The sequence below is a fragment of the Mytilinidion resinicola genome (assembly GCF_010093595.1).
Source record: "Mytilinidion resinicola strain CBS 304.34 unplaced genomic scaffold BDZ99scaffold_33, whole genome shotgun sequence".
NCBI classification, from domain to species: domain Eukaryota; kingdom Fungi; phylum Ascomycota; class Dothideomycetes; order Mytilinidiales; family Mytilinidiaceae; genus Mytilinidion; species Mytilinidion resinicola.
In genome coordinates, this window is record NW_022985469.1 from 420569 (window position 1) to 445522 (window position 24954).

The following is a 24954-nucleotide window of genomic DNA, read 5'->3' on the forward strand; positions in this document are numbered from 1 at the left end:
ACGTATTTAAGTAAGTGCCTTCTATAAATAAATGCTGCTAGCGGTGTAATATAATAGCCTAGCGAGATTAGCAGTTTAAATATAATTATAATAAGTAAAATAAAGATAAATAAAGAATTTTATTCTATATTTCTAGAATAATCTAGGCATACTATATACTATATATAGGCAATTTAGAAACTAAAGCTCTAATAAGCTAGGAAAGGGCCTAGGTATTCTAAGAATAATTAAGGGTATACTAAATATAATACTTAAGCAGTTATCCGGGATCCTTTTTATAGTAGTATTAAGCGAGCAAAAGGAAAGCTTAAGTATAGCTATTTATTACTTATATGTTTTTAAACCTTTAGAAATAATATAAAAGTAAATATAGTAGGAATTAGGCTCCGTTTTAATAAACTAAAAATATATTACCTAGAGTACTTCTTATAATAGTATTAAGGGAGTAAAAGTAACGCTAGAGCAGTTATATATAATACCTACTGCAGCCCTTACTATTACTTTCTAATAATTACTACCTTAAAAAATAGTATATATCCCTATCTACTATATATTAAAATAAAGTAAATAAAGAAAAGTAGGTGCTATAGAGGGTAAAAGTGCTCTAAAAGCTATAAAAGCTATAAAAGCTATATAAATAGTAAATAAAGGTAGTAGTTAAAAAAAAAGGAAAAGGTGTTAAGTTATAACTAATATAGTTAACTTTTTACTTATATATACGCTTAATATATTAATATAGCACCGTAAGCCTAATAAGCAGCCTATATAAGGCAGTGCTATAAACCTGCTCCTGTATTATAGTAAGCAGAGCAGATACTTAAGGTATAATAGAGCTAGTAATAGCGTTATAGCCGTTTAAAGGCCTCTAACCGGACGATAATAATAACAAACCGTATTACTAGAACAGAGGAATAACTATTAAAATAGGTATAAAAACTATCTAATATATATCTACTTATATAGGAAGTAAGCTAAATATAGAGCCGATACCTAGGCGTATAATAGAATACCTCTAGGGTAGTAATATAAAGTTTTTACCCTTTCTTTTATTAAAGCTCTTATTAACTAATAGTATTTATAGTACCTATAGTATTACTAAAGTTATTAGCGGTTAATTAGAGAACTTTAAATAGTATAGTACTTATAGCCTTTGCCTAGAAAATAGTATTTTTATAGCAGTTAAGTAAAGGACCTTAAATAGCGTAGTACTTATAGCTATTAATAATATAATACCTATAGGCGCCTATTAGCACGTAAAAAAGCCCGAAGCTCCTAAAAAAAAATAGTTATAGCTAGTATAGTAGGGGTAATAGAGCCGTCCGCTGGATAGGTAGAGGAAAGAAGAATAATAGACCGGATAATTTCCAAGCAGATATAATCCCGATAACGCGCTATAAGGCGACAACGCCTAACCAACCCGGCTATAATATATAGAATAGATATAAGTACTAGGTGTAACAGGTCGTCTCTTCTATACCTTCTAAGTGTTACACACTATAGCAGGGTATAGGCAAGTTGTTATCGGGGTGTAATAGTTTTTAAAAGGTAAGGTAATAATTAATTAAGGTTTTAAGACGGGGTTGTTACTTCTAATAGGTAATATTAAAGTCTTAAGTTGAATATAAGGTTCCTATCTATGCAAAGGAGCGTCTCTTTATATAAAAGCTCCGTCCTAAGAAACCTCTTACTTATATAGCTCTCCGGGCTTGTAGTTCTTAAGCGCTTTAAGCTCGACGAGCGCTCGTACGGCTCTATGCTTACTTCCCTTTGCGAGCCTGGCGAGCTATTATATAGCCCTGCCCTTATAATATCCTATTCTTAGATCGTTTCTATCTACTAGCAGTCCGTAGGGGAATCCAGGATCCCTATACGTCCTATATATAACCCTTTTAGTTCTGTAACTTAGTTCTATATTATTAGTCTTATCTGCTTACTTATCTCCGCAAGTGCCTCTGCGCTCGGGTTGTTTATATTACGGGTTATAACACTCGCTCCCCCTTCTAAGGCTTTCGGCCCGAAAGTATTTCCGTGGTGGGGTCTCGGATAAGTAGCTGGCAATGCCCTATCTGTTGGGCCGTTATTATGCTACTCTATTTCTTTTTTTATAATATCCAACGCCTTAAAAGCTAAGAAATAAGAAAGCTATCTTATGCTTACTAATTATATTGCCGCGTCTGGTTTAAAAGTTATGCCTTGTTCCCGGTGTAAGTCTCGGGGTTTATTGTATATAGTTTCTACACCTAACTCGGATTGTTGTGCCGCCTGCGTTCGGGCGCAATAATTAAACTATAATATTGCTGGCATTTTAGCAGCTGCCTATAAGTTGCTATAGTCTACCGTTATATTTACTTATATTCTATCTAACCTTTCCAGGGCGAAAGTTGTTTTATAATAAGGATAAACTTTATTATAAGGAACTTAAAACCCGCGCAACTCTGTTTTCCCTGTTAGAGGCTTAGAGGGCGGCTATAATAAAACTTAATTATCTGGATTCTTAAAAGGAACTGTTGCGTAAGCGTAGTAAGAAGATAATATGTTATAGTTTTAAGACTCTAAAGGAGCTTAAGGAAGATAATTATAAGGAGGCTAAGCAGAAAAAACAAGAGCGTGTTAAGCAGGAAGGCTTGCCTTCTGCCTTAAAAACGGTCGGGTATTTTTCTTTCTTCCTGGGTGTACTAGACACTGCCAGCCGTCTATTCTATTACTATATATTCTAATTATATAGCAGTAATATTCCTTCTTCGGGTTCCTTTAATCCTTCCTAGTTAGACGGTGCGCTGTCGCTGTTTTTCTAGGCTATTCCGGATTCTGGCGGTGAAACTGCCACAGGAGTTCCTAATAGTTCGCTAAACCCTTAACCGGTTCCTATATATTCTCGGAGGTGCTGTATTTTTTCTACTTAATTAGGTACTTTATTTGCTGACCGTGCTGTCGGAAATCCAGGATTTGCTCGACCTTATATTTATTATTATTGTCGACCTCTATATTATTTTCTAGCTTAGCGTTTAATAGTGCGGGTTCCAGTAGTAATATATAGAAAACCGGGTGTATTTTCATCCTGTTAGGTAGCCTAAGCTTGTAGTTTACTAGGCTAATAATATCCTGTATTTCGAATAGTCCAATCTTAATATAGTTTAACTTTGTGCTTAGTTGTCTTATTTTAATATTTTTGCGGAGTAGGTAGACTTTATCTCCCCTCTTAAAGGTTGGTGCAATACCCCAGTATTAGTTATAATATTTTGCTAACCTAAGTATTAGGAATTAGATATCTATTAAGAGTTGCCTTTATAGTTCTTTAATATTTTCGACTAATAGCAGTGCCCTCTAGGCCCTTATACTATCGAGTTGGGGTTCTTAATACGCCTCTAGATCGAAACTATAGTTTATAAAGAAGGGTAATACCTTTATTATTTCCGTAGATGCGCTATTATAGGCGAACTAGGCTATTAGTAGTAGTAATACCTAATTATCCTGCCTGTAATTAATATAGCATTGTAGGTACTATTCTAAAGTCTAATTAAGCCTTTCTATTTACCCGTCCGTTTAAGGGTGAAACGCCGTAGAAAGCTTATGCTTTGTTTCTAGTTGTGCAGTAAGGGTCTGCCAGAATTTCGATGTAAAGAGCTTGTCTCGGTCTGAAATTATCTCCTAGGGTAGCCTGTAATTGCTAACAACGTACTTTAAGAAAGCGTAGGCTAGATCCTCTGCTGTTAATACTTTTTAGTAAGGGATAAAGTATATATATTTAGTTAGTCTGTCCGTAACTACTAATATTACGTCGTACTTTATATCTATTATAGGTTTAATAGACTGTAGTAGCTTAACTATAAAGTTCTATATAATAGATTTCTATACCTTTTCCGGTGTAGAGGAACTCTTTATTAGTCTATATAGTACGTGTCGTACTAACTTATTCTTCGCGTATTCGCATCTGTATATAATTTTCTCCGTTAGTTTTCTAAGTCTAGGGAAGTAGAATATCCTTATAATTTTTTCCCTTGTTTTTTCCACTTCCTGGTGCCCGTGCACTAGTGTACTATAAAATTCCTTAACAAGCTCTTTTTATAAGGTTTTAGGTACAAATATCTTGTCCTATAAGGTAATAATACCGTCCTAGATTTCTCCGCGTTTTTAGTTTATAGGTTCTGGGCGCAAACTTTGCTAGTTATAACCTGCTAAATCCCGGCTTTCTTAATCTACCTTCTATGCTGCCTTAATTCGCCTGTACTATTTGTTGTCCTCGGACCTATAAGCAGCTGCTGCTTATATATAGTTGAATTTAAGGGTTCCTAGGCTTTTTTCCCGGAGTATAGATTATCTGGCTTTTTTAGCCCCTTCTATATAGTCCGGCCTTCTGCTAAGTGCGTCTGCACGAGCGTTTTTAGATCCCTTCCAGTACGTAATCCTAAAATTAAAGGTTCCTAGTTTTTCTAACTATTTTACTTATTTTCTATTCAACTCCTTAGTTATAGTAAAGTACGTTAGATTTTTATAGTTTATATACACCTGTATTATATATACTGCTCCTTTAAGGTAAACTTTCTACTAACTAAATACTTCTACTATAGCTAGCAGTTCCTTGTTATAGATATTATAGTTTAGCTTAGCTAGGCTTAGCTTCCGTAAGTAGAATACTATAGGGTGCAACTTCCCTTATTTATCTAGTTAGTTAAGTATTGCTCCTAATACTTTATCCGATATATTGCTTTTAATAGTAACTAGTTTCTATAGATTAAAAATTGCTAACACTAGTTTTAAAGCAAACCGTGCTTTTAGTTTATTAAATGCGCTCTGCGCGTTTAGGGTCTATTTATACTTAATATCCTTTCTAGTAAGTCCTGTTAATAGCTCTGCAATTTTCGAGTAGCCCTTAATAAACTGCCTATAGTAGTTAGCTAACCCTAGGAATAACTATAGTTTCTTTAAATTCGCGGGTTCTGGCTATTCTTAGATAGAGGACACCTTGCCTTCTTTTATCTTAATCTGTCCCAGACTAATAACGCATTCTAGGAATCCGACTCTCTACCTATAGAACTTGCACTTATTTAGGTTTACTATAAGGTCGTATTTTTTAAGTCTTTTAAGTACCTTTCGCACGTGTATTTTATGTTCGCTTAGCGTTTCTAAGTATATAAGGATATTATCGAGGTATACTACTGTAAATCGATCTAGGTAGCCTTTTAACGCTAAGTTAACTACTGCCTAGAACGTTGCTAGCGCGTTAGTAAGCCCGAATAGTATTACTGTATACTTAAAGTGTCTATATTAAGTTTTAAAAGCCGTTTTCCACTCTTCTCCTTCTCTTATCCTAATTAAATAGTACCCTTTGCGTAGGTCTATCTTTGTAAAGTACTTAGCCTTATATAGTTAGTCTTTAAGTTCGGAGATTAAAGGTAATAGATAGCGGTTTTTAATTATAATCTTGTTTAGTTGTCTATAGTCCACGCAAAGGTGTAGCTTACTATTTACCTTTAGGACGAATATTATAGGGTAACCTGCGGGCGATTCCGATAGTCTAATAAATCCTCGCTTTAGGTTCTTTTCCAGGTATTCTTCTAGCACTTCTAGTTCGCTCTGGGCTAGTAAGTAGATTGGTCCGAACTGCGGTTATTCGCCTGGTACTAGGGGAATATAGTAGTCCTAAGGTTAGTGCTTTAGTAGTGTATTCTAAACCTTTTCTATAAAGATTCCTTTAAATTTATTGTATTTTTCTAGCACAACTAGTACTTTTGCTGCCTTGGCTAGCTGCCGGCTGCTTAGGGGTCTAGGCTACTGTTAGCTTGCTGCCCTGTTTTCTTTTTAGGCTTCTTTACCTTTTAAGGTATCTGTATTAATATCTGGTTTTTGCTTAGGCTTATCCTAGCGCGGGGTGCCTTTTAGTCCGCTTTCCGATTAGATCCTTACTTTACTAAACTTCTAGTCGACTTAGGGGTTATACTGCTTTAGCTATAGTATACCTAAGATTATATCGTGTCTCGCCGTGTTAGTTATATCTATGCTAATAGTTTCTCTGTATTCTTTAATCTATATAACGCCTGGTCGAGTTTCTATAGTTACCTGCCCGTTGCTATATTGCACAGGTGTGCTATCTACTATATATAGCCTGTAGGGTCTGTTTTTTTATTGCTAAGGGATCCGGTTTCTCCTAATAAAGTTATAGGATATAAAATTTCCCTATGCGCTACTGTCCAGCAGTGCTCTTACTAGGTTCCTACTAATCTTAACCAATAGGATTACATGTCTATAGTTCTGAATAGGAATAGAGTTAGGCTGCGTTGCCGGGTTCCTTTCTTTCTCTATAATATAGGCTTTTCCTACTAGAGTAGCAATAGTTGCGGTTTATATTCCTTTGCCTTTGGCTGCTCTGTAGGACCTTGTTCTTAGCTGCTCTGGCCGTCCTATTGCTTAAGCGCCTGCTCGTTTTTTAGCTGTTTTTATAGCTAATAGTTTGTATATTTTGTTTCGCAATATACTAGATATAAGTTCTAGTAGTATATCCGCTAGTCTTTACCTTTCCTATATCCTATTAGGTACTAAAAGTCCGCAACTATAGTAGCTACTCCTATAAGTTTATCTTTTTTACCTATAATATAGTGCTCTGTTTTCTTAAACAGTACTAGTTACGTAATAATATAATATCTTATCCAATATAGGTACTATTCTTAATATTTCTTATATATTATATACTTGTTGCATTTGTCCTTAATATATAATACCTAAGATATCTATTTATAAAGTAGGTGGTTTTTATCCAGCCGTTTATCTTCCTTATTATAGACGCCTGTTTCCCTAATAGGGTGTAAAGCTCTATAGATCTCGATCTTAGTTTGCCTTCTATATAGCTCTAGCAGTTCTTGCTCTAGCCTAATACTAATTTTTCTATTACTGGACTAGTTTTCTAGTTCTTAGTCTTTATTACTGTTATAGTATTCTTTACTATCCTTAATAGGTGATTTATTGTCCAGTTCTTACTAAATATTACGGCTTAGGCTTTCTAATATATCTAATCCTGCGCGGGTTCCTGCGCTAATAGTTATTGCTAATATTCCTGCGGCTGCAGCTATTCTTACTTCTTCTTCTCTGGCAAGCTGTCCTGTAACTCTTTCTATAGCTCTTAGGAATTAGTAACTTACTAGTGCTTTTAGCTCTGCGCCCGCTATAGCGTTTTCGGCTTCTTGCGCTTCTTGTTCTTTATTAAGGCGTGTAAGAATTTCTCTTACGCTTTACTTATACGTGGCTATAACTCTATTAACCTGTGCTTCTGTATCCAGTAACTCGGCTTCGCTATTATCTAGTAGCTCGGGTACGTTGGTTTAGAATTCTAATCGCGGTTTAATTATCTAGAACGCCTTATTTGTTTCTAACAGGTAGTCGATCTCTATACTTTTAACTTCTACGTCGGCGTAGTAGTTGTCTATAGGGTTGCTATTATACTCTTCGTTTCTTATTATAGTAATAGTACGTCCTTTTGCCTTCTGCATTAAATAGTACCCTGTTGCCTGCTTATTTAACTAATAGGTAAAGCAGTTGTTATTATAGCACGCGGTTTATAATATAGAATTGTGGCGGTTTATATTTAGCTTTACTATAACTGCTGCTGTTTAGGTGTTCCTAGAGCACTTATTCGTAAAGTGTCCCTGTTCTCTATATAATAGGCATGCGCTGTTGCGCCTTTTTTCTTGCCTTTCTTTATCGGTAATTGGTTTACCCTTTTAGTTATTGCGTTGTTTTGCGATATCAATCTCTATACGATCTCCGTAGTTGCGGTTGGTTACTCTTAGCTTTGGTCTAGCTAGTTAGGCGTAAGAACGAAGTCCTCTTTTATCTGCCCGTTCTAGTCGTCGCTTATACTGTCGACTGTCGATTTATATTGCTATTTCCTCGAGTTTATAGAGGGTTAGAGGCCTTTTACCTTATGCGATTTTGTCCTTAATATCTTTTTTAAGACCTCTGTAGTACTGTGCTTACAGAGCCTTATCTCCCTATAATAGCTTAGACGCGATTTATATAAATTCTAAAGTATAGCGGCTGGTTAAGCCCTTCTGCTTTAGAACTGCTATTTTCTATTCCGCTGTCCGTTCCTTATCGGTGTCTCCGAAGGTTATCTAAAGTGCTAACTTAAAGTATCCGTAGTTGCTAAACATAATATTGGTTTCTAGTTTCCGGTTATCTGCGTCGGTATTGCTAAGCCAGTCTATAAGCATCGGATTAAACTAGTCGAACGCTTTTTTCTTTAAGAAGGTGGCTGCCATGCAGACCTTATCCGATTTAAATTCGAGGTTGCTTTAGTTTATGCGCAGGTATAGCCTTATCTGTGTTATAAACGCTCGCAAAGCTCCTTTTTCCCTAGTAAACTCTTCGGGCTTATTTATTTTATAGCCTTTATAGCTAACTATTTTAGTAGTAGTAAGCTTCCCTTAGACGGTCTAGAGATTTCCCTGTAGAGCTGTAATCTTTTTATCTTTAGTATTGCTAGCTTCTTCCAGTGTTTATATTCGTGTAAGCAACGCCTGTATACGTGTTGCTACCTCGGTTATAGTTAGGGTTAGTCCAGCAGTTATGCTACCCGAAGGGGTTAGTAGGGCTATCTTAATTAATTATCCGTATGCAACTCCTTTAATATAGCGGTGTTTAAAATATAACGGGTTGTCTTTTCTATACCTTCTAAGTGTTACACACTACAGCAGGGTATAGGCAAGTTGTTATCGGGGTGCAATAGTCTTTAAAAGGTAAGGCAATAATTAATTAAGGTTTTAAGACGGGGTTATTACTTCTAATAGGTAATATTAAAGTCTTAAGTTAAATATAAGGTTTCTATTTATATAAAGAAGCGTCCCTTTATATAAAAGCTCCGTCCTAAAAAACCTCTTACTTATATAGCTCTCCGGGCTCGTAGTCCTCGAGCGCCTCGAGCTCGACGAGCGCTTGTACGGCTCTATGCTTACTTCCCTTTGCGAGCCTAGCAAGCTATTATATAGCCCTGCCCTTGTAATATCCTATTCTTAGATTGTTCCTATCTACTAGCAGTCTGTAGAGGAATCTAGGATCCCTATGCGTTCTATATATAACCCTTTTAGTCCTGTAACTTAGTTCTGTATTATTAGTCTTATTTACTTACTTATCTCTGCGAGTGCCTCTGCGCTCAGGTTGTTCGTATTACGGGTTGTAACACTAGGGCAGCAGCTAAATATACTTAAGAATAGGTATAGCAGGCAGATAGGAAAAGGAAGATAGATACTCTATTTTAGTTAGTAGAAGGGAAATATTAAAGTATACTACCTAGCTAGAGGTATATAGATAATAACTTCTATAAAATATAGTTAGCCTTATAAAGGAGAAACTCTATAAAGTATTATAAAGCAGTATTAGCTATAAAGTAAAGTATATAATAGTAGTAACTATTAGAGAAAGGTAGTATTCTATAGCCTCTATTTTAATACTATCTATACAGCCTAAAAAAACGGATATATATATTAGTCTATAAATAGGTAAGAAAAAAAGGATAATATAGGCTTAAGAAGTAAACTAGTATAGGGGTATAGAAGAAGGGCTTTATCTACCCGAGTTTTTAAGGCTAGGTTAAAAGATAAGCTTAGGTAAAAGTTTTTTAGCTAGGCTAGAAAGCGTATAAAAGGGGTTATACCCTTTTATTATAGTATAGATAGTATATAATACAATCTATACCTGCCCTTTCTAAAGCTTAAGCTAGAGGAACTCGCAGTAGCGTATATAAACTGCACGCGCGCGGGCTAGGCTAAAAAGTATATTAAAACCACGTGCTGCACTATTAAAAATACTATTAAAAAATACTATAAGCCTAGGAAAACGCCTAAATATAAGCCGAGCCGGCGCAACGTACTAAAAAGGCTTATAGTTAAAGCTATAGCACTAGCCCTAAGGTATAAAGGGCAGTTAAATAACTTATATAAGCTTTTAAAATAAAAAGTAATATAGAAAGCGTATAAGGAAAGGTAGAGGGATAAATAGAAGGCCTATAAAAAGAAATAAAGGGGCCTCTTTATACCGGCCCTTAATATAAAATAGAATAAAAATTAGGCAACTAAATACTATAAGCTTATAAAAGTAAAAAGCTTAATTATTACGCTTTTATAAACGGAATATATAGGGCTTAATATATACCTGTACTATATAATAAGGGTGCTTAATTACCTTTTACCCGCGTGCTTCTATAGGTATATACTATAGTTTCTAAAGTATATAGTAATATACTATAAATAATACCGTAATAATAAAGGCGATATATTTTTTAAAGCTAGAATAAGAATATATATATAGCTATATAAAGACTATAAGGGAAATAAGGCCGTTTTATAATAGTTCCTGCACTAGATAGACCTTCTACCCTACCTTTTTATAGCTAGAAAGATAGCAACGGAAAAGCTAGCTATATAGCTAGCTAATTTATATAGCTACGCCCTAAAAACAGAACTATACGTATATACGTATATTATATAACTATAGGCACGCCCGTAATAGGGCAACCTTCCTAATTTCCTATTATTCTTTAATTTAATACCTTAGCTTTTAAGAAAAAAGGGCACGCGCGTATAGTAAGGGCACGCGCGCCCTAATATAGACCCTAGACCTTACTAACCTTCTAAATACTATATAACCCTAGAACCTAGGGCCTATAGATACCGGATTAATCCTAGAAAATATATTAAAATAGCTTACTTTATAGTAATACTTATAGAGCTGCTATATATTTTCTATAGCTATATAGAAATAAAAGGAACGTAAGGCGTTATATACTATAAAAAATAAGGTTTTTACCTAACCGCTATAGAGCGAACGGTTTCCCCTTATAAATAAACCTATATAGCACCGCCGTATAAACCCTAACAGGAGCTAAATCGGCTTAATAGAACCTAATATTAATAATACCCCTGCTCTACTATAACTATTAATATATTTTTAAATTTCGGAGGCTTAGGATAATAATCCTATTTAAAGAAAATATATTTGCAGGTATTAGAAATATATAATAGTTAAAAAAGTATATACTTTAAAGTTTCTTTATATAAGAAAACGCTTAGTATTTTAGTATATAAATTTAGCGCGCTTATATAGTTAGGTATTATATATTTAGCTATATTAACTAGTTATATTATACTTTATACTAAATAAATTAAAATAAAGTATAGCGTTCTTCTAGAAACTTTAATAGTTATATACCTACTATTTTTAGCGTCCGCGTCTATTATTAGTATTATAGCCTTTTATACTTACTTATATAATCGGCTTCCGGTTTTTATATACTACTAAACTATCTCTCTATATAACCTATAGCACTTAGTATATACTTTACTTAATTAATCTTAGCTTAAAGGTGGCAGCTTATACGGCGCTGCGATAATAAATATCCTTTAACTGCTTTATTCCTTTAAGTTTATAGTATTTAATCTTAATATCTATTCCGCTTTCTATAAAATAAAGAGTTCTTCGCGTCTACTCCGCCTTTAACTAGCACCTATAGTTATATAAATTTCCCTATATTTTTTTTCGCGTTAATATCCGCTCTGCTGTTAACCAGCGGCAGTATAATAATAGTTAAGCCTAAAAAACTGCTATCCGCCGGAAATATATAAAGTTCCTAGCTTAGCCTCCCTAATTTTAATATCTTTTAGTTGTCTTAACTATCTAAAACCTACTAATATAACCCTTTACCTAAAGGAGATTATATCTAATACTTTATAATAGAGCCTAGAAAAGGCCCGGAACTATTTATATATAACTTTTATACTACTATACTTACTAAGCTACTTTACTATAAGGCTATTTTATATATATAAGGCTGTAGTAAAAAGGTTATATAGGTTTTTTATACTAGATAGATAATCCGTATTATAGCTAACCTATAGGATATTCTAAGGCGGGTTTAATTACCTAACTTACTAAGAATACTTTAGGTAAATTTAATCTATATTAACTAAAAAAACTAAAAAAAGCGGGGTTATTAGGTTATACTTATAGGCTAAATCTACAGGCGAGCTAATAGAACCCTTATATATTTTAGTTAAGATAATAAATAAGGTAATAATCTAGCCTTTTTACTAGACTATATTAATTAAATAATTAATAGTTAGCTAGTAAAGTTTAGCTTTTAGGATTACTTACTATTACTAGATAAGAACAATCCTATTGCCTAGGATTATAGATAGAATTTCCTTAGTAATATAATACTTTCCCCCTAGTTTAGCTGTATTTAGATAGTATAAAAAGCTGCTATAGCTAAAAAAGCCTATTATTATAACCCGTAATACGAACAACCTAAGCGCAGAGGCACTTATAGAGATAAGTAAGTAGATAAGACTAATTACGCAGAACTAGGTTATAGAACTAAAAGGGTTATATATAGAACGTATAGGGATCCTAGATTCCCCTATAGACTGCTAGTAGATAGAAACGATTTAAAAAGGGGATATTATAAAAACAGGGTTATATAATAGCTTAAAAGGCTTAAGAAAGCAAGCCAGGCGAGCGCTTAAAGGGCTTAAGGCTATAAGCTAAGAAAGCAGCTTAAAGAGCTTAAGGCTGTAAGCTATATAAGTAAGAGGTTTTTTAGGACAGAGCTTTTATATAAAGGGACGCTCCTTTATATAAATAGAAACCGCGTGTTTAACTTAAGACTTTAATACTACCTATTAGAAGTAATAACCCTGTCTTAGACCTTAATTAATTATTACCTTACCTTTTAAAAACTATTGCACCCCGATAATAACTTGCCTATACCCTGCCTTAGCATAAGACACTTAGAAGGTATAGAAGAAACGACCTATTATACTTTAAACACCGCTATATTAAAGGAGTTATATATAAACAATTAATTAAAATAGCCCTACTAACCCCTTTAGGTAGTATAACTGCTAGACTAACCCTAACTATAACTAAGGTAGTAACACGTATACAGGCGTTGCTTATATAAATATAAATACTAGAAGAAGCTAGCAATACTAAGAATAAAAAGATTATAGCCCTATAGGGAAATCTCTAAACTATTTAAGAAAAGCTTACTACTACTAAAGTAGTTAGCTACAGGGGCTATAAAATAAATAAGCCCGAAGAGTTTACTAGGGAAAAAGGAGCTTTGCGAGCATTTATAACGCAGATAAGGCTATACCTGCGCATAAACTAAAGCAACCTTAAATTCGAATTAGATAAGGTCTATATAGCAGCCACCTTTTTAAAGAAAAAAGCGTTTAACTAGTTTAACCTAATACTTATAGACTAGCTTAGCAACGCCGACGCAGATAATCGGAAACCAGAAACCAATATTATATTTAGCAACTACGAATACTTTAAGTTAGTACTTTGGATAACCTTCGGAGACACCGATAAAGAACGGATAGCGGAACAGAAAATAGCAGTTCTAAAGCAGAAGGGCTTAACTAGCTACTATACTTTAGAATTTATATAAATCGCGTCTAAGCTATTATAGGGAGATAAAGCTCTGCAAGTATAATACTATAGAGGTCTTAAGGAAAATATTAAGAATAAAATCGTATAAGGTAAAAGGCCTCTAATACTCTATAAACTTAAGGAAATAGTAATATAAATTAATAGTTAATAGTATAAGCAATAACTAGAATAGGCAGATAAAAAAGGACTTTATTCTTACGCCTAACTAGCTAAACTAAAGCCAAGAGTAACCAACTATAACTACGGAGATTATATAGAAATTAATATCGCAAAACAACGTAATAACTAAAAGGGTAAACTAATTACCGATAAAAAGAGGCAAGAAAAAAGGCGCAACAGCGTATACCTATTATGCGGAGAATAGGGACACTTTGCGAATAAGTACTCTAAAAACACCTAAACAGCAGCAGTTATAGTAAAGCCGAATATAAACCGCCACAATTCTATATTATAGACTGCATACTATAATAATAACTGCTTTACCTATTAGGTAGATAAGCAGGTAATAAAGTACTATTTAATACAGAGGATAAAGGGATATACTATTGCTATAATAAGGAATAAAAAGTATAATAGCAACCCTATAGACAACTACTACGCCGATATAGAAGTTAAGAGTATAGAGATTAACTACCTATTAGAAATAGATAAGGTGTTCTAAATAATTAAACCGCGATTAGAACCCTAAACTAATATACCCGAGCTACTAAATAATAGTAAGGCCGAGTTACTAGATATAAAAGCACAGGTTAATAGAGTTGTAGCCACGTATAAATAAAGCGTAAGAGAAATTCTCGCACGCTTTAATAAAAAATAAGAAGCGCAAAAGGCTAAAAACACTATAGCGGGCGCAGAGCTAAAAGCACTAGCTAGTTACTAATTCCTAAGAGCTATAGGAAGAGTTACAGAACAGCTTACTAGAAAAGAGGAAGTAAGAATAGCCGCAGCCGCAGGAATATTAACAGCAACTATTAGCGCAGGAACCTGCGCAGGATTAGATATATTAGAAGGCCTAAGCCGCAATATCTAGTAAGAACTGGATAATAAATCACCTGTTAAGGATAGTAAAGAATACTATAATAGTAATAAAGATCGCGAACTAAAAAAGTAGTCTAGCAACGGCGAATTTAGTATAGGGCTAGAGTAAGAACTGCTAGAGCTATATAGAAGGTAAACTAAGATTAAAATCTATAGAGCTTTACACCCTATCGGTAAAATAGGCGTCTATAATAAGGAAAATAAACGGCTAGATAAAAACTACCCACTTTATAGATAGATATCTTAGGTATCTTATATTAAGGATAAATGCGATAAGCATATAATATATAAAAAACATCGAGGATAGTACCTATATTAGATAAAATATTATATTATTACACAACTAGTACTGTTTAAGGAAATAGAGCACTATATTATAGGTAAGAAAGACAAACTTATAGAAGTAGCTACTATAGTTGCAGACCCTTAGTACCTAATAAAATATAGGAAAGGTAAAAACTAGCGGATATACTACTAGGACTTGTGTCTAGTATATTGCGAAATAAAATACGCGAACTATTAGCTATAAAAACAGCTAAAAAACGAGCAGGCGCTTAAGTAATAGAACGGCTAGAGCAGCTAAAAATAAGGTCCTACAGAGCAGCTAAAGATAAAGGAACGTAAACCGCAACTATTACTACTCTAGTAGGAAAAGCCTATATTATAGAAAAGGAAAGGAACCCGGTAATATAGCCCAACTCTATTCCTATTTAGAACTATAGATATATAATTCTATTAGTTAAGATTAGTAGGAACCCGGTAAAAGCACTGCTAAATAGTAGCGTGCAAGGAAATTTTATATTCTATAACTTTATTAGAAGAAACCAGATCCCTTAGTAATAGAAAAACAGACCCTATAGACTATATATAGTAGATAGCACACCTATATAATATAGCAACGGGTAAGTAACTATAGAAACTTAACTAGGCGTTATATAGATTAAAGAATATAAAAAAACTATTAGTATAGATATAACTAACATAGCGAGATATAATATAATTTTAGGTATACTATAGCTAAAGTAGTATAACCTCTAAGTTAATTAGAAGTCTAGTAAAGTAAGGATTTAATCGGAGAGCGGACTAAAGAGCACCCCGTGCTAGAATAAGCCTAAGCAAAAACAAGATATTAATATAGATACCTTAAAAGGTAAAAAGGCCTAAAAAGAAAATAGGGCAGCAAGCTAATAGTAGCCTAGACCCCTAAACAGCCGGCAGCTAGCTAAGGCAGTAAAAGCACTAGTTGTGCCAGAAAAATATAATAAATTTAAAGGAATCTTTATAGAAAAGGTTTAGAATATATTACTAAAGTACTAACCTTAGGATTACTATATTTCTATAGTACCAGGCGAATAACCGCAGTTTAAACTAATCTATTTACTAGCCCAGAATAAGCTAGAAGTGCTAGAAGAATACCTGGAAAAAAACCTAAAGCAAGGATTTATTAAACTATTAGAATCGCCCGCAGGTTACCCTATAATATTTATTCTAAAGGTAAATAGTAAGCTACGCCTTTGCGTAGACTATAGATAGCTAAACAAAATTATAATTAAAAACCGCTATCTATTACCTTTAATTTCCGAACTTAAAAACTAACTATATAAGGCTAAGTACTTTATAAAGTTAGACCTATGCAAAGGATACTATTTAATTCGGATAAAAAAAGGAGAAAAGTAGAAGACGGCTTTTAGAACTTAATATAGACACTTTAAATATACAGTAATACTATTCGGGCTTACTAACGCGCTAGTAATATTCTAGGCAGTAGTTAACTTAGCGTTAAGAGGCTACCTAGATCGGTTTACAGTAGTATACCTCGATAATATCCTTATATACTTAGAAATACTAAGCGAACACAAGATATACGTGTAAAAAGTACTTAAAAAACTTAGGGAATATAATTTTATAGTAAACCCGGATAAGTATAAGTTCTATAGGCAGAAAGTCGGATTCCTAGAATACGTTATTAGTCTAGGACAGATTAAGATAGAAGAAGGTAAGGTGTTCTTTATCTAAAAATAGCTAGAGCCCGTAAATTTAAAGGAACTATAGTTATTTCTAGGGTTAGCTAATTACTATAGGCAGTTTATTAAGGGCTACTTAAAAATTGCAGAGCTACTTATAGAACTTACTAGAAAAAATATTAAATATAGATAGACCCTAGAAACGCAGAGTGTATTTAATAGGTTAAAAGTATAGTTTACTTTAAAACTAGTATTAGCAATCTTCGACCTATAGAAACTAGTTACTATCGAAAGCAATGCGTTAGATAAGGCAGTAGAAGCAATACTTAACTAACTAGATAAATAAGGAAAACTGTATCCTATAGTATTCTACTTATAAAAGCTAAGTATAGCTAAGCTAAACTATAACGTTTATAATAAGGAACTATTAGCTATAATAGAAGTATTTAAATAGTAGAAAGTTTACCTTAAAAGGGCAGTATATATAGTATAGGTGTATACAGACTATAAGAATCTAATATACTTTACTATAACTAAGGAGTTAAATAGGAGATAGAAAAGATAGTTAGAAAAGCTAGGAACCTTTAATTTTAAGATTACGTACTAAAAGGGATCTGAAAATACTTATACAGACGCACTAAGCAGAAGGCCGGACTATATAAAAGGAGCCGAGAAAGCTAGGCAACCTATACTTAAAGAAACTAGTCCGGAAACCTTTAAATTTAACTATATATAAGCAGCAGTTGCTTATAGGTCTAAGGATAATAAGTAGTATAAATAAATTAAGGCAGTATAGAAGGTAGACTAAGAAAGCCGGGATTTAGCGGGTTATAACTAGTAAAGCTTGCGCCTAGAGCCTATAAACTAGGAACGCAGAGAAATCTAGAATAGTATTATTACCTTATAGAATAAGATATTTATACCTAAGACCTTATAAAAAAAGCTTATTAAGGAATTCTATAGTATACTAGTGCACGGGCACTAAGAAGTGGAAAAAATATAGGAAAAAATTGCAAGAACATTCTATTTCCCTAGACTCCGGAAATTAACGGAGAAAATTATATATAAATACAAGTGCGTAAAGAATAAGTTAGTATAATACGCACTGTACGGACTAATAAAGAGTCCCTCTATACCGGAAAAAGTATAGAAATCTATTATATAGAACTTTATAGTTAAGTTACTATAGTCTATTAAACCTATAACAGGTATAAAGTATAATATAATATTAGTAGTTACGGACCGACTAACTAAATATATATACTTTATCCCTTACTAAGAAGTATTAATAGCAGAAGATCTGGCCTACGCTTTTTTAAAGTATATTATTAGTAACTATAGGCTACTCTAGAAGATAATTTCAGATTAAAATAAGCTTTTTACATCGAAATTTTAGTAGACCTTTACCGTATAACTAGGGATAAAGTATAGGCTTTCCACGGTATTTTACCCTTAAACGGACGGGTAAACGGAAAGGCTTAATTAGACTTTAGAATAGTACCTATAATACTATATTAATTACAGGTAAAATAATTAGGTATTGCTATTACTAATAGCCTAGTTCGCCTATAATAGTGCATCTACAGAGTTAATAAAGGTATTACCCTTTTTTATAAACTATAGTTTTAATCTAGAGGCGTATTAAAAACCCTAACTTAATAGTATAAAGGCCTAGAGGGCACTACTATTAGTTAAAAATATTAAAGAGCTATAAAAGCAGCTTTTAATAGATATCTAATTTCTAATACTAAGGTTAGCAAGATATTACAACTAATACTAGAGTGTTGTACCAACCTTTAAAAGGGGAGATAGAGTCTACCTACTCCGCAAAAATATTAAGATAAAATAACTAAGTATAAAGTTAGACTATATTAAGATTAAACTATTTAAAATACAGGATATTATTAGCCTAGTAAACTATAAGCTTAGGCTGCCTAATAGGATAAAAATATACCCGGTCTTCTATATATTGCTACTAGAACCCGCACTACTAAACGCTAAGCTAGAAAATAATATAGAGGTCGATAATAATAATAAATATAAGGTCGAGCAAATCCTAGATTCCCGACAAAATAATTAGCAAAAAGAGTACCTAATTAAGTGGAAAAGATACAGCACCTCTAAAAATATATAGAAACCGGTTAAAAGTTTAGCGAATTATTAGGAACTCCTACAGCAGTTTTACCGCTAGAATTTAGAATAGCCTAGAAAAACGGCAACAGCGCACTATTTAACTAGAAAGGATTAAAGGAACCTAAAAAAGAAATACTACTGCTATATAATTAGAATATATAGCAATAGAACAGACGGCTAGCAGTGCCTAGTATACCTAGAAAGAAAGAAGAATACCTAACAGTTTCTAAGGTAGAAGGTAAGCCTTCCTGCTCGGCACGCTCTCGTTCTTTCTACTTAGCCTTTTTCTAATTATTTTCCTTAAGCTCTTCTAGAGTCTTAAAACCGCGACGTATTATCTTTTTACCACGCTTATATAATAGCTTCTTTTAAGAATCCAGGCGATTTAGCTTTGCTATAGCTGCTTTTAGAGTTGTATAAGTCTTCGACTTCTTATAATAAAGTTTATCCTTCTTATAGGCCAGCTTCCGCCCTAGAAAGGTTAGCTAGGATATAGTTATAAGTAATAGTAGATTATAATAGCTTATAAGCAGCTGCTAAAATGCTAGCAATATTACAGTTCGATTGTTGCGCCTAAACGCAGGCGGTATAATAATCCGAGTTAAATATAGAAACTATATATAATAAACCCTAAGACTTACACTGGGAATAAGGTATAACTTTTAAACTAGACGCGTTAATACAATTAGCAAGTATAAGATAGCTTTCTCGTTTTTTAGCTTTTAAAGCGTTAGATATTATAAAGAAAGAAATAGAGTAGTATAATAACGGCCTAATAGATAGGGCATTGCTAGCTACTTATCTAAAACCCTACTACGGAGATACTTTCGGGCTAAAAGCCTTAGAAAAGGGAGCGAGTATTATAACCTATAATATAAACAACCTAAGCGCAGAGGCACTTATAGAAATAAGTAAGCAGATAAAACTAATTATATAGAACTAGGTTATAGGACTAAAAGAGTTATATATAGAACGTATAGGGATCCTAAATTCCCCTATAGACTGCTAGTAGATAGGAATAATCTAAAAAGGGGATATTATAAGGACAGGGTTATATAATAGCTTAAGAGGCTTAAAAAAGCAAGCTAGGCGAGCGCTTAAGAGGCTTAAGGCTGCGAACTAAGGGAGCAACTTAAGGGGCTTAAGGCTGCGAGCTATATAAGTAAGAGGTTTCTTAGGACGGAGCTTTTATATAAAGGGACGCTCCTTTATATAAATAGGAACTGCGTGTTTAACTTAAGACTTTAATACTACCTATTAGAAGTAATAACCCCGTCTTAGACCTTAATTAATTATTACCTTACCTTTTAAAGACTATTACACCCCGATAATAACTTGCCTATACCCTGCCTTAGTATAAGATACTTAGAAGGTATAGAAGAGACGACCTGTTACACCTATATTCTATATAGTAATACTAAGCTTCTATAGTATAACCTGCTCTAAGTTTACTACTAGCTCCTTTTTAAGGCCTAATTTATATAGGCTAAGTACTAATTATATTTTAATAATAGTTATTACTAGGATTTCTAGATAACTATTATAGTAATTACCTATAATACTTTACCTACTATAATTCGCCGATTATATATTTATTTTAGCTTCTAGTCTAGATTATATCCTAGAACGTAGCCTAGATTATATAACTTAGTTTAGGTTGTAGTTTAGGTTATAGACTAGATTATATAGCGTTGTTACCTAATTTTATATAGAGCTCGCAAGTTTATACTATATATATATTCTGCCGGCATATTTTTTTTACCAGCGCTCTCGATTTCCTATTCTTTATACAACGTCTTAATTCCCTATATAGTAACGTGTTTAGCATCTAATTAAAGCTTTCTTCTAAGCTTTTAAACTCCTACTTATAGCACTATTATAATAATAACTAAGGTAGTATTTTACTTAAAACTTATAGAACTTCTTATTTAAGTAAAAGTGCTTAGATATTTAGATGCCAGGGATTATATCTACGTATTTTTAAGGTTACTAAATACTTATATAGGCCCGAATAATCGCCTAATTATAGAGCTAGACTATAAAAAGGAATATTTTAAAGTAATATATTCTACTACTAAGCCGGCCAAACTACTAAGCCGGCTACTTTTCCTTAGTATAACCAATACTATATACGCGCAGTTAGTTTATTCGTAACTAGCTATAGAACTTATATATAATACACTTAGATTAGATTTAGAAGAAGCTTTTTAATCCTTTTTACACGTACGCGTATTATACCTAGCCTCTCTATAGTTTCTATAGCGCCGTTAAGCTAGTAAAGCCCTATTTATACTATTTCTACTACCTACCTTTTTCCGTGGATTAAATACTCTAGATACTTTAGCAGCTATATATAACACTGCTATACTATACTTTATTATACTGCCAGTCTGGATTCGCTTTCTTTTACAACCTTTATACTTAGTTATCTCTACTAGTTGCTTTTTAAGCTCTTTAACCCGGGCTTTAATAAGTATATTTTTATATAGTATTTTTTCGGCTCTTTTAATAAGCTTTAAGAAGCCTTTTTAGGCGGTTGTTAGTAACTATATAAAGGAATTGCTTACTAGCCTTAACTATAATCTAAATTTATATATATTGCTTAGGGTTTTTAATTACTATAGTGTTTTTAGTAGGGGTGCTAGTAGTAGGGTCCGTAACTATATATTAAGGCAATTAAAAACTACCTGCATATTAATAGGAACTAATCTAGAGGCCTTAAAGGCCTTTTTATAGTTCTTATATATAAACACGTTAAAAAACGCGTTTTTAAAGGCTAGTAGGAAGCCTTCTTTATTAATATAGTAAACGCGTTAGCGTGCTAAGTTTTATATACGTTAAGAGTACTTTAGCTTTAATAGCGAGAAGTATACTATATTAAGTAGCTAAAGTATATACGATAAATGCGCAGGTATATAGAGGGTAAGGATTTGTTATTTAATATAATAATTTTTAAAATCTTAGTTAAGGTGGCTTTTATAGCCGTCTAAAATTAGCAACCTATATAACCCTACCTAACGCGCCTTTATATACGTGTTAAAGTGCTTTAACTATTTAAGATAAAGCTTATTATTAGTCCAGCCGTTTTTAGAGATAGAAAGCTTCTAATTATATAGTATTTCTGCTTTTTTATACTATATAGAGATATAAACGCGTTTTTTATAGATAATAAATAGTAGGGTTATATATTCGGCAGCGCAGATACTTTAGATAACTATAACCTACTTTTAGTCGCCTAGTTAAATAAGATTAGGCCTTATATATCTCTTTAAACCTGTAATAACCTTTATTATACTAATTATACCTATTTAAAAGCTAGTTTTATTAAAGTTATAGATATTATCTAGGTAGATACTATACTTAGCTATAGTTTTTTATATAAGAGTAAACTATATATTAATAACCTCTAGGTCTTCCTAGAGTATCCTCTAGCAGTTCTTTACCTAATTAAAAGCTATTTTAAGCTCCTTTATACGAGATATAAACTATTAAGTCTAGTTCTTACCTACTAGTATTCTACTACGCGCAGCTAGTACTTTATCTGCTATATCTACCACCTTATATAACCGGGGCGCAAATCCTTATAAGTTTAGGTTAAGGATATATTATATAATTATATGCTTTTTAGTCGCAGTAAGCTTTAGGCAGTTTAGTTATAATTAAGGTTAAAATATAATTCTATAGAGCTAATTAGAGAGCCGCTAATATTATATATTAAAGGCTGCTGCAGCGCGTTATATAGTCCTAAATTAACTAGAGGTAAAGGCTTAAAGCGCAAAATTAATACTGCTTTCTTACTAAAATAAATAATCGCTGCGTTATTAATATATTGCTATATAAATATAGTATTAGTTATACTAAGGAAAAATAGCCGGCTTAGTAGTTTAGCCGGCTTAGTAGTAGAATACGTTATATTATAAGGTAATAGAGTATTTCCTAAGGTATATATACGACCTATTTCTTCTATTAGCTATAGAATACACTGCTAATACCTTTAAGTTAAGCCTTCTATTTTAGGTGCTATAATAGAACTATATTATTGCTAATAATTAGTTTAGTTTTTATAATTAGCAATTTAATATATTAAAAGGGACTAGCTATATAGGGCTTAGCTTTTCTTTTAGTAACGCTTTAAAGGTTTATAAATTTATTGCTAATTCTATTTATTTCTAATATAAAGTTCTTTCTAGTAGGAATATTCCTTAGGTTTTTATTAGGTATTAGAGGGATTTTTTAGGGCTATATTAAAATATATTGCAAGTATTTTAGAGGCTTCTACTACTGCCTATATAGAATCTCTTAATTATACTTTTTAAATTTACTTTAGAAAGGAATAAAAACGTATTAGTAGAGCTTTAGAAATATATATCTAACCTAGCTACTAAATCTACGTATAATTATAGAGAGCAGCTATTAGCCTTTACTAAAACCCTATATATTAAAGCACCGAACGGGGATTATTTAAGGTTTACTACGGATAAAGTATTATTTAGTCTAGAGCTTTATAGAAAGAGCGCCTGTTTAATAGGTATAAGTTTAATTACGCTAGAAAAAGTAGTAAAAGATGGTAATAGCGCGGCTTTTAAGTCTAATACAGCAATCTAGTATATAAGTTAGAGATTTATCTTTATAAGTAATAGCTACTACGGACTTACGCCGTATATTATATAAAAAGGAGATATCTGCTATATTATCCGTGGTTTATAGGTACCTATTATCTTAAGGAAAATAGATAAAAAATACTATTATAAGCTTATTAGTAAAGCTTTTATTCTTAGTATAATATAAGGCTAAGTTATTAAGAATATAGAAAAGTAGGGTTTAAAAAAGTAAGATTTTATTTTATACTAAAATTGCATAGGCCAGGGTTTTTTACTTAGGATTTCTTAGAAAGAAAATAAGGCTTTATTATATTACTTCCTTATTAAAGTATTAACCTTTTTATATAGTAATAATTATTAAGGAATTTATAAGTACTATAGTGCTATCCGTTAGAATTTTTAGAGGCTGGCAACTTATTATATAATAATTTACTGCCTTAAGGTAGCTGGATTATATATTAAAGATTTTTATTAATAAATATTCGAGAGAGCTCTAGTTATCGCGGAAATATTTTAAGTATACCCCTATAAGCTACTAAAATAAGTTAAGTAAAGTCTGTATTAAAAGCTATAGAAAGACTGCGCGCTAAGAATTTCTCGATTATAAAAACCGGAAGCTAATTATGCAAGCAAGTATATTATTATAGCTACCCGCTATTTATTTACTATTACTATAATCGCTAATATAGACTAAGCTAGCTAGGTGCTAGCGTAAGCCTTCCTTCTAAATATGCCTAGGATATACGCTTTCCTAGCAAAATAGGGTAATATTCCTTTTTCTACGCTCTATTATTATAATAAGGAACAACGCTTAATAAAGGGAAGGCCTAAAGCCAGCAATATTTTACCCTAGAAAAAGAATTAATAGGAGATTACTATAATCTAGAAATAATCTATAGATTTTTTAGGAGTCCTCTTTTATATTTAAATATACTTATATTAACCTATATTAAGCACTATATAAGTACTTATTAGTTATAAAAGAGATAACCCGTTATATATATATAAGGGCCTGGACCCGAACAGGTTTTAAAAGTAGATTATAGCCTTCTTGCAACCTATTATATAGGTACCTTCGCACCTAATATAGGGCTGCTACCTTAAGCTAAGTTTTCTAAACAGCCTATAATATTTTCTATTTCCTGTAGTCCCTTTAATTATTAAATGCGATATTTACTTCTTATAATTTTGCTGTAAATTCTTATTATTAACTATAGGAATATTTTCCGCTTCGGGAATTAAAGCACTTAGATTTTCTAGTATACTCTAATAGTATAGATAGTTATTTCCAATAACTTTTATATATTCTACTAGGGCTTTCGAGCATATTATCCTAGCCTTAGCTAAATAACCTTAACTTTAGAAAACTAAACTAAGGCCCTAGTTTATATTTAGTGCCGGGATATAAGTAGTAATATTTTCTAGATTAAGTACCTTTTTATATTTTTATAGTGCTCGCTTATATATTTTTTCTACTTTACTTAGCTTGCCCTAGTTTATATAGAGGGCACCTAAGTTATTAACTATAGAAAGTATTAACGTATACTTTACCCTAAATACTTTTTTCCTTTCTTATAGTACTTACTTATATATCTTCTCTACTTTACCTAGCCTGCCCTAGTTTTTATAGAGGGCGCCTAAGTTATTAACTATAAAAAGTATTAATATATACTCTGCCCTAAGTGCCTTTTTATACCCTTATAGCGCTCGCTTATATATCTTTTCTACTTTGCCTAGCTTACCCTAGTTTTTATAAAGGTTACCTAAGTTATTAACTA

General features: G+C 32.5%; 1 protein-coding gene across 1 annotated transcript; it reads right to left on the reverse strand.

Moving 5' to 3' along the window:
• Positions 1-21235: 21235 nt before the first annotated feature.
• On the reverse strand, positions 21236-21388 carry BDZ99DRAFT_401988 (uncharacterized protein; the record flags this gene model as incomplete). Its single annotated transcript, XM_033716264.1, has 1 exon — positions 21236-21388. A coding segment is annotated over one exon (153 nt), but the record flags the coding sequence as incomplete, so codon positions are not given.
• Between the last annotated feature and the right edge of the window lie 3566 nt (positions 21389-24954).